Source organism: Oncorhynchus mykiss, chromosome 23 (genome assembly GCF_013265735.2).
Source record: "Oncorhynchus mykiss isolate Arlee chromosome 23, USDA_OmykA_1.1, whole genome shotgun sequence".
Classification (NCBI taxonomy): Eukaryota; Metazoa; Chordata; class Actinopteri; order Salmoniformes; family Salmonidae; genus Oncorhynchus; species Oncorhynchus mykiss.
The window spans coordinates 670,153-685,377 of record NC_048587.1 but is presented as its reverse complement, the minus strand read 5'-3'; the positions used below and the strand labels follow the sequence as shown (position 1 = coordinate 685,377).

The following is a 15,225-nucleotide window of genomic DNA, read 5'->3' as shown; positions in this document are numbered from 1 at the left end:
TCTACAGGGTTAGGGACTCACTGTGTCTACAGGGTTAGGGACTCACTGTGTCTACAGGGTTAGAGACTCACTGTGTCTACAGGGTTAGAGACTCACTGTGTCTACAGGGTTAGGGACTCACTGTGTCTACAGGGTTAGAGACTCACTGTGTCTACAGGGTTAGAGACTCACTGTGTCTACAGGGTTAGGGACTCACTGTGTCTACAGGGTTAGAGACTCACTGTGTCTATAAGGTTTGGGTTAGAGACTCACTGTGTCTACAGGGTTAGAGACTCACTGTGTCTATAAGGTTTGGGTTAGAGACTCACTGTGTCTACAGGGTTAGAGACTCACTGTGTCTACAGGGTTAGAGACTCACTGTGTCTACAGGGTTAGAGACTCACTGTGTCTACAGGGTTAGAGACTCACTGTGTCTACAGGGTTAGAGACTCACTGTGTCTACAGGGTTAGAGACTCACTGTGTCTACAGGGTTAGGGACTCACTGTGTCTACAGGGTTAGAGACTCACTGTGTCTACAGGGTTAGAGACTCACTGTGTCTACAGGGTTAGGGACTCACTGTGTCTATAGGGTTAGAGACTCACTGTGTCTACAGGGTTAGAGACTCACTGTGTCTACAGGGTTAGGGACTCACTGTGTCTACAGGGTTAGAGACTCACTGTGTCTACAGGGTTAGAGACTCACTGTGTCTACAGGGTTAGAGACTCACTGTGTCTACAGGGTTAGAGACTCACTGTGTCTACAGGGTTAGGGACTCACTGTGTCTATAAGGTTTGGGTTAGAGACTCACTGTGTCGAGCGAGGCAGCAGCCCTGAGGTCAGGCAGGAAGCCCACCTCCAGCAGATGAAGCAGGAAGTTCTGGTCCTCAATCCCGTAGACCCGGTCCAGGAACAGCACCATGGCTGCCTTGTGGTCCGGACAGAACCCCGCTGACATATCAGGCTCCACCACTGACCCATCTAGACACACACAACAGACAGACCAGAGTCAGACTCCACCACCGACCCATCTAGACACACACAACAGACAGACCAGACTCCACCACTGACCCATCTACACACACACAACATACAGACTCCACCACTGACCCATCTAGACACACAACAGACAGACCAGACTCTACCACTGACCCATCTAGACACACAACAGACAGACCAGACTCTACCACTGACCCATCTAGACACACAACATACAGACCAGACTCTACCACTGACCCATCTAGACACACACAACAGACAGACCAGACTCTACCACTGACCCATCTAGACACACACAACAGACAGACCAGACTCCACCACTGACCCATCTAGACACACACAACAGACAGACCAGACTCCACCACTGACCCATCTACACACACACAACATACAGACTCCACCACTGACCCATCTAGACACACAACAGACAGACCAGACTCTACCACTGACCCATCTAGACACACAACAGACAGACCAGACTCTACCACTGACCCATCTAGACACACACAACAGACAGACCAGACTCTACCACTGACCCATCTAGACACACACAACAGACAGACCAGACTCCACCACTGACCCATCTAGACACACAACAGACAGACCAGACTCCACCACTGACCCATCTAGACACACAACAGACAGACCAGAGTCAGACTCCACCACTGACCCATCTAGACACACACAACAGACAGACCAGACTCCACCACTGACCCATCTAGACACACACAACAGACAGACCAGAGTCAGACTCCACCACTGACCCATCTAGACACATAACAGACAGACTCCATCACTGACCCATCTAGACACACAACAGACAGACTCCACCACTGACCCATCTAGACACACACAACAGACAGACCAGACTCCACCACTGACCCATCTAGACACACAACAGACAGACCAGAGTCAGACTCCACCACTGACCCATCTAGACACACAACAGACAGACCAGACTCCGCCACTGACCCATCTAGACACACAACAGACAGACTCCACCACTGACCCATCTAGACACACACAACAGACAGACCAGACTCCACCACTGATCCATCTAGACACACAACAGACAGACCAGACTCCACCACTGACCCATCTAGACACACAACAGACAGACTCCACCACTGACCCATCTAGACACACACAACAGACAGACCAGAGTCAAACTCCACCACTGACCCATTTAGACACACAACAGACAGACTCCACCACTGACCCATCTAGACACACACAATAGACAGACTCCACCACTGACCCATTTAGACACACAACAGACACAGTATAACAGAGTAGTGGATGGTTTTAGGTCAGTTTAACAGAGTAGTGGATGGTTTTAGGTCAGTTTAACAGAGTAGTGGATGGTTTTAGTTTAACAGAGTAGTGGATGGTTTTAGTTTAACAGAGTAGTGGATGGTTTTAGGTCAGTTTAACAGAGTAGTGGATGGTTTTAGGTCAGTTTAACAGAGTAGTGGATGGTTTTAGGTCAGTTTAACAGAGTAGTGGATGGTTTTAGGTCAGTTTAACAGAGTAGTGGATGGTTCTAGGTCAGTTTAACAGAGTAGTGGATGGTTCTAGTTTAACAGAGTAGTGGATGGTTTTAGGTCAGTATAACAGAGTAGTGGATGGTTCTAGGTCAGTTTAACAGAGTAGTGGATGGTTCTAGGTCAGTTTAACAGAGTAGTGGATGGTTTTAGGTCAGTTTAACAGAGTAGTGGATGGTTTTAGGTCAGTTTAACAGAGTAGTGGATGGTTCTAGGTCAGTTTAACAGAGTAGTGGATGGTTCTAGTTTAACAGAGTAGTGGATGGTTTTAGGTCAGTTTAACAGAGTAGTGGATGGTTTTAGGTCAGTTTAACAGAGTAGTGGATGGTTTTAGGTCAGTATAACAGAGTAGTGGATGGTTCTAGGTCAGTTTAACAGAGTAGTGGATGGTTCTAGGTCAGTTTAACAGAGTAGTGGATGGTTCTAGTTTAACAGAGTAGTGGATGGTTTTAGGTCAGTATAACAGAGTAGTGGATGGTTCTAGGTCAGTTTAACAGAGTAGTGGATGGTTTTAGTTTAACAGAGTAGTGGATGATTCTAGTTTAACAGAGTAGTGGATGGTTTTAGGTCAGTTTAACAGAGTAGTGGATGGTTCTAGGTCAGTTTAACAGAGTAGTGGATGGTTTTAGGTCAGTTCGGGTGAACCTTGGGTAATATCTACACCCCTGCAACGGCTGAAAGGTTTAGTGGGGATAGTCTCCACCCACCTTTGGCCAGAGTTGGCATGGGGAACGGGATGCTGATCACTCCTTCCAGGTCCTCTATAGGGATCAGGGAACGTAGGATGGCTCGTATCCTGATGGCCTCACCCTTCCCAGCATGAATCAGCTGGAAAACACACAACACCCCCCCCCTCTGTGAATATCTGTATCCCAAATGTGATGAGCCTTAATGTGTCTGGACCCCAGGAAGATCAAGGCAGCAGCTAACGGGGGTCCGTAATAATGACAAGATACAACTAAAAGAGCCCCCCTATTCCCTATATAGAACACTACTGTTGACCAGAGCCCTATTCCCTATATAGAACACTACTGTTGACCAGAGCCCTATTCCCTATATAGAACACTACTGTTGACCAGAGCCCTCTTCCCTATATAGAACAGTACTGTTGACCAGGGCCCTATTCCCTATATAGTACACTACTGTTGACCAGAGCCCTATTCCCTATATAGAACACTACTGTTGACCAGAGCCCTATTCCCTATATAGAACACTACTGTTGACCAGAGCCCTATTCCCTATATAGTATACTACTGTTGACCAGAGCCCTATTCCCTATATAGAACACTACTGTTGACCAGAGCCCTATTCCCTATATAGAACACTACTGTTGACCAGAGCCCTATTCCCTATATAGAACACTACTGTTGACCAGAGCCCTATTCCCTATATAGAACACTACTGTTGACCAGAGCCCTATTCCCTATATAGTGCACTACTGTTGACCAGAGCCCTATTCCCTATATAGAACACTACTGTTGACCAGAGCCCTATTCCCTATATAGAACACTACTGTTGACCAGAGCCCTATTCCCTATATAGAACACTACTGTTGACCAGAGCCCTATTCCCGATATAGAACACCACTGTTGACCAGAGCCCTATTCCCTATATAGAACACTACTGTTGACCAGAGCCCTATTCCCTATATAGAACACTACTGTTGACCAGAGCCCTATTCCCTATATAGAACACTACTGTTGACCAGAGCCCTATTCCCTATATAGAACACTACTGTTGACCAGAGCCCTATTCCCTATATAGAACACTACTGTTGACCAGAGCCCTATTCCCTATATAGTACACTACTGTTGACCAGAGCCCTATTCCCTATATAGAACACTACTGTTGACCAGAGCCCTATTCCCTATATAGAACACTACTGTTGACCAGAGCCCTATTCCCTATATAGAACACTACTGTTGACCAGAGCCCTATTCCCTATATAGAACACTACTGTTGACCAGAGCCCTATTCCCTATATAGAACACTACTGTTGACCAGAGCCCTATTCCCTATATAGAACACTACTGTTGACCAGAGCCCTATTCCCTATATAGAACACTACTGTTGACCAGAGCCCTATTCCCTATATAGAACACTACTGTTGACCAGGGCCCTATTCCCTATATAGAACACTACTGTTGACCAGAGCCCTATTCCCTATATAGAACACTACTGTTGACCAGAGCCCTATTCCCTATATAGAACACTACTGTTGACCAGAGCCCTATTCCCTATATAGAACACTACTGTTGACCAGAGCCCTATTCCCTATATAGAACACTACTGTTGACCAGAGCCCTATTCCCTATATAGAACACTACTGTTGACCAGAGCCCTATTCCCTATATAGAACACTACTGTTGAACAGAGCCCTATTCCCTATATAGAACACTACTGTTGACCAGAGCCCTATTCCCTATATAGAACACTACTGATGACCAGAGCCCTATTCCCTATATAGAACACTACTGTTGACCAGAGCCCTATTCCCTATATAGAACACTACTGTTGACCAGAGCCCTATTCCCTAAATAGAACACTACTGTTGACCAGAGCCCTATTCCCTATATAGAACACTACTGTTGACCAGAGCCCTATTCCCTATATAGAACACTACTGTTGACCAGAGCCCTATTCCCTATATAGAACACTACTGTTGACCAGAGCCCTATTCCCTATATAGAACACTACTGTTGACCAGAGCCCTATTCCCTATATAGAACACTACTGTTGACCAGAGCCCTATTCCCTATATAGAACACTACTGTTGACCAGAGCACTATTCCCTATATAGAACACTACTGTTGACCAGAGCCCTATTCCCTATATAGAACACTACTGTTGACCAGAGCCCTATTCCCTATATAGAACACTACTGTTGACCAGAGCCCTATTCCCTATATAGAACACTACTGTTGACCAGAGCCCTATTCCCTATATAGAACACTACTGTTGACCAGAGCCCTATTCCCTATATAGAACACTACTGTTGACCAGAGCCCTATTCCCTATATAGAACACTACTGTTGACCAGAGCCCTATTCCCTATATAGTACACTACTGTTGACCAGAGCCCTATTCCCTATATAGAACACTACTGTTGACCAGAGCCCTATTCCCTATATAGAACACTACTGTTGACCAGAGCCCTCTTCCCTATATAGAACACTACTGTTGACCAGAGCCCTATTCCCTATATAGTACACTACTGTTGACCAGAGCCCTATTCCCTATATAGAACACTACTGTTGACCAGAGCCCTATTCCCTATATAGAACACTACTGTTGACCAGAGCCCTCTTCCCTATATAGAACACTACTGTTGACCAGAGCCCTATTCCCTATATAGTACACTACTGTTGACCAGAGCCCTATTCTCTATATAGAACACTACTGTTGACCAGAGCCCTATTCCCTATATAGAACACTACTGTTGACCAGAGCCCTCTTCCCTATATAGAACACTACTGTTGACCAGAGCCCTATTCCCTATATAGTACACTACTGTTGACCAGAGCCCTATTCCCTATATAGAACACTACTGTTGACCAGAGCCCTATTCCCTATATAGAACACTACTGTTGACCAGAGCCCTATTCCCTATATAGAACACTACTGTTGACCAGAGCCCTATTCCCTATATAGAACACTACTGTTGACCAGAGCCCTATTCCCTATATAGAACACCACCATGGCTAAACGGCTGGCAGAAGATTTGAAAAATGATCAGTTTTTAGTTTTGCTTCCAACTACAGAAAATGAGGTGAAAACCTCAACTTGCCCAACGATGAAATGTCTCAAATAGCACTCTATTGGCTCTTACAGTGTCCCTGTCTCAAATAGCACCCTATTGGTTGACCTATTGGCTCTTACAGTGTCCCTGTCTCAAATAGCACCCTATTGGTTGACCTATTGGCTCTTACAGTGTCACTGTCTCAATTAGCACCCTATTGGTTGACCTATTGGCTCTTACAGTGTCACTGTCTCAATTATCACCCTATTGGTTGACCTATTGGCTCTTACAGTGTCACTGTCTCAATTAGCACCCTATTGGTTGACCTATTGGCTCTAAAAGTGTCCCTGTCTCAATTAGCACCCTATTGGTTGACCTATTGGTTCTAAGACTGCCTGTCCGTTTGTCAGTCAATCAGTCAGTCAGTCTGTCTGTCTAAGGCATTGACTCCCCCTCTATCTGTGACTCACGTGCATCTCAGGGGCACAGCGCCCCAGCAGGTCTCTCTCTGTGTGTGTGTGTGTGTGTGTGTGTGTGTGTGTGTGTGTGTGTGTGTGTGTGTGTGTGTGTGACTCACGTGCATCTCAGGGGCACAGCGCCCCAGCAGGTCTATGAGGGCTGCGTAGAAGGTCATTATAGCGTTTCCCATGTGAATAGTGTCGTCTTCCTCATCCTCCAATAACACCTCACTGCTGAGGACACACACACACACACACACACACACACATACACACACAGTTTGGACACCTACTCATTCAAGGGTTTTTCTTGATTTTTTACTATTTTCTACATTGTAGAATAATAGTGAAGACAACAACACTATTAAATAACACATATGGAATCATGTAGTAACCAAAAAAAGTGTTAAACTAATCAAAATACATTTTATTTTGCCTCGATGACAGCTTTGCACACTCTTGGCGTTCTCTCAACCAGCTTCATGAGGAATGCTTTTCCAACAGTCTTGAAAGAGTTCCAACATGTGCAGAGCACTTGTTGGCTGATTTTTCTTCACTCTGCGGTCCAACTCATCCCAAACCATCTCAATTGGGATGAGGTCGGGTGATTGTGGAGGTCAGGTCATCTGATGCAGCACTCCATCACTCTCCTTCTTGGAGGAGCCTGGAGGTGTGTTAGGTCATTGTTTCTGAGTCTGATGCCTGATAAGAGTAGGGCAGACTATCTAAGGGACTTTTATAGAACACCTGGCAGCATGGCCAGACAGAACAGGAACACTGAGGAGTAATGAGGACATATTCTGGCACGGGGGAGGCAGGAGAGAGTCCAGAGGGAGGGAGAGTGGACGGCAGAGAACGAGGGGGGGGGGGGGGGGGAGTAGGGATGGATTTGGAGTTGGAAAGAGAGGAGAAAGGGAGAGAGCAAGAAGGTGAGAGAGAACGGGACAAAGAGAGGTACTATAGAGGTAGGAGAAGAACCCATCCCTACAGTGTTAGGGTTAGAGCTAGCCCAGTTCAATGGAACCAACAGTGTCCTGCTATGGCAGGGGTATCTACAGTGTCCTGCTATGATGGGGTATCTACAGTGTCCTGCTATGACAGGAGTACCTACAGTGTCCTGCTATGGCAGGGGTATCTACAGTGTCCTGCTATGATGGGGTATCTACAGTGTCCTGCTATGATGGGGTATCTACAGTGTCCTGCTATGATGGGGTATCTACAGTGTCCTGCTATGGCAGGGGTACCTACAGTGTCCTGCAATGGCAGGGGTATCTACAGTGTCCTGCTATGGCAGGGGTACCTACAGTGTCCTGCTATGACGGGGGTACCTACAGTGTCCTGCTATGGCAGGGGTACCTACAGTGTCCTGCTATGACGTGGGTATCTACAGTGTCCTGCTATGACAGGGGTACCTACAGTGTCCTGCTATGAGGGGGTATCTACAGTGTCCTGCTATGACAGGGGTACCTACAGTGTCCTGCTATGATGGGGTATCTACAGTGTCATGCTATGACAGGGGTATCTACAGTGTCCTGCTATGATGGGGTATCTACAGTGTCCTGCTATGACAGGGGTACCTACAGTGTCCTGCTATGATGGGGTATCTACAGTGTCCTGCTATGACAGGGGTATCTACAGTGTCCTGCTATGATGGGGTATCTACAGTGTCCTGCTATGATGGGGTATCTACAGTGTCCTGCTATGACAGGGGTACCTACAGTGTCCTGCTATGATGGGGTATCTACAGTGTCCTGCTATGACAGGGGTATCTACAGTGTCCTGCTATGATGGGGTATCTACAGTGTCCTGCTATGACAGGAGTACCTACAGTGTCCTGCTATGGCAGGGGTATCTACAGTGTCCTGCTATGATGGGGTATCTACAGTGTCCTGCTATGATGGGGTATCTACAGTGTCCTGCTATGATGGGGTATCTACAGTGTCCTGCTATGGCAGGGGTACCTACAGTGTCCTGCAATGGCAGGGGTATCTACAGTGTCCTGCTATGGCAGGGGTACCTACAGTGTCCTGCTATGACGGGGGTACCTACAGTGTCCTGCTATGGCAGGGGTACCTACAGTGTCCTGCTATGACGTGGGTATCTACAGTGTCCTGCTATGACAGGGGTACCTACAGTGTCCTGCTATGAGGGGGTATCTACAGTGTCCTGCTATGACAGGGGTACCTACAGTGTCCTGCTATGATGGGGTATCTACAGTGTCATGCTATGACAGGGGTATCTACAGTGTCCTGCTATGATGGGGTATCTACAGTGTCCTGCTATGACAGGGGTACCTACAGTGTCCTGCTATGATGGGGTATCTACAGTGTCCTGCTATGACAGGGGTATCTACAGTGTCCTGCTATGATGGGGTATCTACAGTGTCCTGCTATGATGGGGTATCTACAGTGTCCTGCTATGACAGGGGTACCTACAGTGTCCTGCTATGATGGGGTATCTACAGTGTCCTGCTATGACAGGGGTATCTACAGTGTCCTGCTATGATGGGGTATCTACAGTGTCCTGCTATGATGGGGTATCTACAGTGTCCTGCTATGATGGGGTATCTACAGTGTCCTGCTATGACAGGGGTACCGACAGTGTCCTGCTATGATGGGGTATCTACAGTGTCCTACTATGACAGGGGTACCTACAGTGTCCTGCTGGCCTCTGAGGTAGGGGAGGGCCCGTCTCTACAGGGGTACCTACAGTGTCCTGCTGGCCTCTGAGGTAGGGGAGGGCCCGTCTCTACAGGGGTACCTACAGTGTCCTGCTGGCCTCTGAGGTAGGGGAGGGCCCGTCTCTACAGGGGTCCTCTGATATCTTGATGGCTTCCATCATGGCTGCCAGGAGACCATTCCCCCCCTCTCCGCGCAGGGCGGGGCCAAAGCACTCGGGACGACGAATCAGCAGCCTCACCACCACGTTAGCGTTCTCCTCCACACTCTCACCTGATAGGACGACAGGTAAATAATGACATCATAACTACAATACCTCTCACCTGAGACCACGGGTAAAGATGTCAATAGAGACTTCAACACCTCAACCGTGGAAGTATTTAACTTCAACCAACCAATAACCAAGATCATCTACCAACCACAGTCCAATGTTATCATGAAATGAAGGTTTATATGAAAATAACCAAGATCATCTACCAACCACAGTCCAATGTTATCATGAAATGAATGATTATATGAAAATAACCAAGATCATCTACCAACCACAGTCAAATGTTATCATGAAATGAAGGATTATATGAAAATAACCAAGATCATCTACCAACCACAGTCCAATGTTATCATGAAATGGATTATATGAAAATAACCAAGATCATCTACCAACCACAGTCAAATGTTATCATGAAATGAAGGATTTTATGAAAATAACCAAGATCATCTACCAACCACAGTCAAATGTTATCATGAAATGAAGGATTATATGAAAATAACCAAGATCATCTACCAACCACAGTCGAATGTTATAATGAAATGAAGGATTTTATGAAAATAACCAAGATCATCTACCAACCACAGTCAAATGTTATCATGAAATGAAGGATTATATGAAAATAACCAAGATCATCTACCAACCACAGTCAAATGTTATCATGAAATGAAGGATTATATGAAAATAACCAAGATCATCTACCAACCACAGTCAAATGTTATCATGAAATGAAGGATTATATGAAAATAACCAAGACCATCTACCAACCACAGTCAAATGTTATAATGAAATGAAGGTTTATCGGCAATTGCCATAGGTAATAAATGCACATGTACCATTGCAGAACACTGCAAAGCGGAGGAAGTCGAGGTATCTCTCTCCTTCGACGGGGTTCCAGCCGATGTCAGGGTATCCTTTAGACACGAGCATGGAGCAGCTCTGGAGACCACAGCCAGCCAAGTACTGCACCACCTAGGGAAGAGGAGGCAGAGGGAGAGGGTTAGCAGGGAAAGGTCTGGCTCAGGACTTCATGCTGTCAGAGGGAAGAGGAGGCAGAGGGAGAGGGTTAGCAGGGAAAGGTCTGGCTCAGGACTTCATGCTGTCAGAGGGGAGAGGAGGCAGAGGGAGAGGGTTAGCAGGGAAAGGTCTGGCTCAGGACTTCACGCTGTCAGAGGGGAGAGGAGGCAGAGGGAGAGGGTTAGCAGGGAAAGGTCTGGCTCAGGACTTCATGCTGTCAGAGGGAAGAGGAGGCAGAGGGAGAGGGTTAGCAGGGAAAGGTCTGGCTCAGGACTTCATGCTGTCAGAGGGGAGAGGAGGCAGAGGGAGAGGGTTAGCAGGGAAAGGTCTGGCTCAGGACTTCATGCTGTCAGAGGGAAGAGGAGGCAGAGGGAGAGGGTTAGCAGGGAAAGGTCTGGCTCAGGACTTCACGCTGTCAGAGGGAGAGGGTTAGCAGGGAAAGGTCTGGCTCAGGACTTCACGCTGTCAGAGGGAAGAGGAGCCAGAGGGAGAGGGTTAGCAGGGAAAGGTCTGGCTCAGGACTTCACGCTGTCAGAGGGAAGAGGAGGCAGAGGGAGAGGGTTAGAAAGGTCTGGCTCAGGACTTCACGCTGTCAGAGGGAAGAGGAGGCAGAGGGAGAGGGTTAGAAAGGTCTGGCTCAGGACTTCATGCTGTCAGAGGGAAGAGGAGCCAGAGGGAGAGGGTTAGCAGGGAAAGGTCTGGCTCAGGACTTCACGCTGTCAGAGGGAAGAGGAGGCAGAGGGAGAGGGTTAGCAGGGAAAGGTCTGGCTCAGGACTTCACGCTGTCAGAGGGAAGAGGAGGCAGAGGGAGAGGGTTAGCAGGGAAAGGTCTGGCTCAGGACTTCACGCTGTCAGAGGGAAGAGGAGGCAGAGGGTTAGCAGGGAAAGGTCTGGCTCAGGACTTCACGCTGTCAGAGGGAGAGGGTTAGCAGGGAAAGGTCTGGCTCAGGACTTCATGCTGTCAGAGGGAGAGGGTTAGCAGGGAAAGGTCTGGCTCAGGACTTCATGCTGTCAGAGGGAGAGGGTTAGCAGGGAAAGGTCTGGCTCAGGACTTCACGCTGTCAGAGGGAAGAGGAGGGAGAGGGTTAGAAAGGTCTGGTTCAGGACTTCATGCTGTCAGAGGGAAGAGGAGCCAGAGGGAGAGGGTTAGCAGGGAAAGGTCTGGCTCAGGACTTCACGCTGTCAGAGGGAAGAGGAGCCAGAGGGAGAGGGTTAGCAGGGAAAGGTCTGGCTCAGGACTTCACGCTGTCAGAGGGAAGAGGAGGCAGAGGGAGAGGGTTAGAAAGGTCTGGCTCAGGACTTCATGCTGTCAGAGGGAAGAGGAGGCAGAGGGAGAGGGTTAGCAGGGAAAGGTCTGGCTCAGGACTTCATGCTGTCAGAGGGAAGAGGAGGCAGAGGGAGAGGGTTAGCAGGGAAAGGTCTGGTTCAGGACTTCATGCTGTCAGAGGGAAGAGGAGGCAGAGGGAGAGGGTTAGCAGGGAAAGGTCTGGCTCAGGACTTCACGCTGTCAGAGGGAAGAGGAGCCAGAGGGAGAGGGTTAGCAGGGAAAGGTCTGGCTCAGGACTTCACGCTGTCAGAGGGAAGAGGAGGCAGAGGGAGAGGGTTAGCAGGGAAAGGTCTGGCTCAGGACTTCACGCTGTCAGAGGGAAGAGGAGGCAGAGGGAGAGGGTTAGCAGGGAAAGGTCTGGCTCAGGACTTCACGCTGTCAGAGGGAAGAGGAGGCAGAGGGTTAGCAGGGAAAGGTCTGGCTCAGGACTTCACGCTGTCAGAGGGAGAGGGTTAGCAGGGAAAGGTCTGGCTCAGGACTTCATGCTGTCAGAGGGAGAGGGTTAGCAGGGAAAGGTCTGGCTCAGGACTTCACGCTGTCAGAGGGAAGAGGAGGGAGAGGGTTAGAAAGGTCTGGTTCAGGACTTCATGCTGTCAGAGGGAAGAGGAGCCAGAGGGAGAGGGTTAGCAGGGAAAGGTCTGGCTCAGGACTTCACGCTGTCAGAGGGAAGAGGAGCCAGAGGGAGAGGGTTAGCAGGGAAAGGTCTGGCTCAGGACTTCACGCTGTCAGAGGGAAGAGGAGGCAGAGGGAGAGGGTTAGAAAGGTCTGGCTCAGGACTTCATGCTGTCAGAGGGAAGAGGAGGCAGAGGGAGAGGGTTAGCAGGGAAAGGTCTGGCTCAGGACTTCATGCTGTCAGAGGGAAGAGGAGGCAGAGGGAGAGGGTTAGCAGGGAAAGGTCTGGTTCAGGACTTCATGCTGTCAGAGGGAAGAGGAGGCAGAGGGAGAGGGTTAGCAGGGAAAGGTCTGGCTCAGGACTTCACGCTGTCAGAGGGAAGAGGAGCCAGAGGGAGAGGGTTAGCAGGGAAAGGTCTGGCTCAGGACTTCACGCTGTCAGAGGGAAGAGGAGGCAGAGGGAGAGGGTTAGAAAGGTCTGGCTCAGGACTTCATGCTGTCAGAGTCAGTGGAGGAAGGGAAAGTCACGGTGAGGCCAAGTTATGTCGCCAAACAGTCCACATCATTGGATAATGGATAGGATCCTGATTGTTGGTCCCAATAGATCAGTAAGGAGGACAGCAGAGCGTTCTTAACTGTTAGGAATAATCTAGGATTCCAATTGAACCAGGAGTGGGGGACATCAGAGAGGAATAAACTAGGATTCCTATTGAACCAGGAGGAGCCCCACGGTGGAGGACACCAGAGAGGAATAAACTAGGATCCCTATTGAACCAGGAGGAGCCCCACGGTGGAGGACACCAGAGAGGAATAAACTAGGATTCCTATTGAACCAGGAGGAGCCCCACGGTGGAGGACACCAGAGAGGAATAAACTAGGATTCCTATTGAACCAGGAGGAGCCCCACGGTGGAGGACACCAGAGAGGAATAAACTAGGATTCCTATTGAACCAGGAGGAGCCCCACGGTGGAGGACACCAGAGAGTTCCTCTGCAGTCTTGTTATCTGCATATTGCTTCAATGGGATGATTGCCATCATTTAATCAACCAAACATGACCATTAGCTTGCTACTGCACCATACAGTACACATCTCTTGTTCACTACCAAACAGCTACATGTGAGCTTGGTTTACATTAAAGTGTACCTGTCTGTTCTCCTGGCGGTAGTCTTTAAATAACTCCAGACGTTCAGCTTCATTTATCATCTCAAACCTAGTTTAGTACCGTTTTTCTTACATCAAACTGTTTGGGCACACTGTACCAATGGTATGAGGTATAGACTATAACCAGGGAACACTGTACCAATGGTATGAGGTATAGACTATATCCAGGGAACACTGTACCAATGGTATGAGGTATAGACTATATCCAGGGAACACTGTACCAATGGTACAGTACCTCTATACTGTATCTCTATACTGTACCTCTATACTGTACCTCCTCTATACTGTATCTCCTCTATACAGTACCTCTATACTGTACCTCTATACTGTACCTCCTCTATACTGTATCTCTATACTGTACCTCTATACTGTACCTCTATACTGTACCTCTATACTGTACCTCCTCTATACTGTATCTCCTCTATACAGTACCTCTATACTGTACCTCTATACTGTACCTCTATACTGTACCTCCTCTATACTGTATCTCTATACTGTACCTCTATACTGTACCTCTATACTGTATCTCCTCTATACTGTACCTCTATACTGTACCTCTATACTGTACCTCCTCTATACTGTATCTCCTCTATACAGTACCTCTATACTGTACCTCTATACTGTACCTCTATACTGTACCTCCTCTATACTGTATCTCTATACTGTACCTCTATACTGTACCTCTATACTGTATCTCCTCTATACTGTACCTCTATACTGTATCTCCTCTATACTGTACCTCTATACTGTATCTTCTCTATACTGTACCTCCTCTATACTGTATCTCTATACTGTACCTCCTCTATACTGTATCTCTATACTGTACCTCTATACTGTACCTCCTCTATACTGTACCTCTATACTGTATCTCCTCTATACTGTACCTCCTCTATACTGTATCTCTATACTGTACCTCTATACTGTATCTCCTTTATACTGTACCTCCTCTATACTGTATCTCTATACTGTACCTCCTCTATACTGTATCTCTATACTGTACCTCTATACTGTACCTCCTCTATACTGTATCTCCTCTATACAGTACCTCTATACTGTACCTCTATACTGTACCTCCTCTATACTGTATCTCTATACTGTACCTCTATACTGTACCTCTATACTGTACCTCTATACTGTACCTCCTCTATACTGTATCTCCTCTATACAGTACCTCTATACTGTACCTCTATACTGTACCTCTATACTGTACCTCCTCTATACTGTATCTCTATACTGTACCTCTATACTGTACCTCTATACTGTATCTCCTCTATACTGTACCTCTATACTGTATCTCCTCTATACTGTACCTCTATACTGTACCTCCTCTATACTGTACCTCCTATGTACTGTACCTCCTCTATACTGTACCTCCTCTATACTGTACCTCCTCTGCACTGTACCTCCTCTATACTGTATCTCTATACTGTATATCCTCTATA

General features: G+C 47.6%; 1 protein-coding gene across 1 annotated transcript in view; it reads right to left on the bottom strand.

Moving 5' to 3' along the window:
* LOC110516746 (ryanodine receptor 2) overlaps nt 1-15,225 on the bottom strand; it is a 563,076-nt gene that overhangs the window by 155,308 nt on the left and 392,543 nt on the right. The window contains exons 46-50 of the mRNA XM_036960048.1: nt 10,501-10,636; nt 9,483-9,669; nt 6,838-6,952; nt 3,229-3,349; nt 790-959 (exon numbers count right to left, since the gene is read on the bottom strand). Of these exons, the coding sequence (XP_036815943.1) occupies nt 790-959; nt 3,229-3,349; nt 6,838-6,952; nt 9,483-9,669; nt 10,501-10,636 (729 nt within the window). The remainder of the gene's footprint in view (nt 1-789; nt 960-3,228; nt 3,350-6,837; nt 6,953-9,482; nt 9,670-10,500; nt 10,637-15,225) is intronic.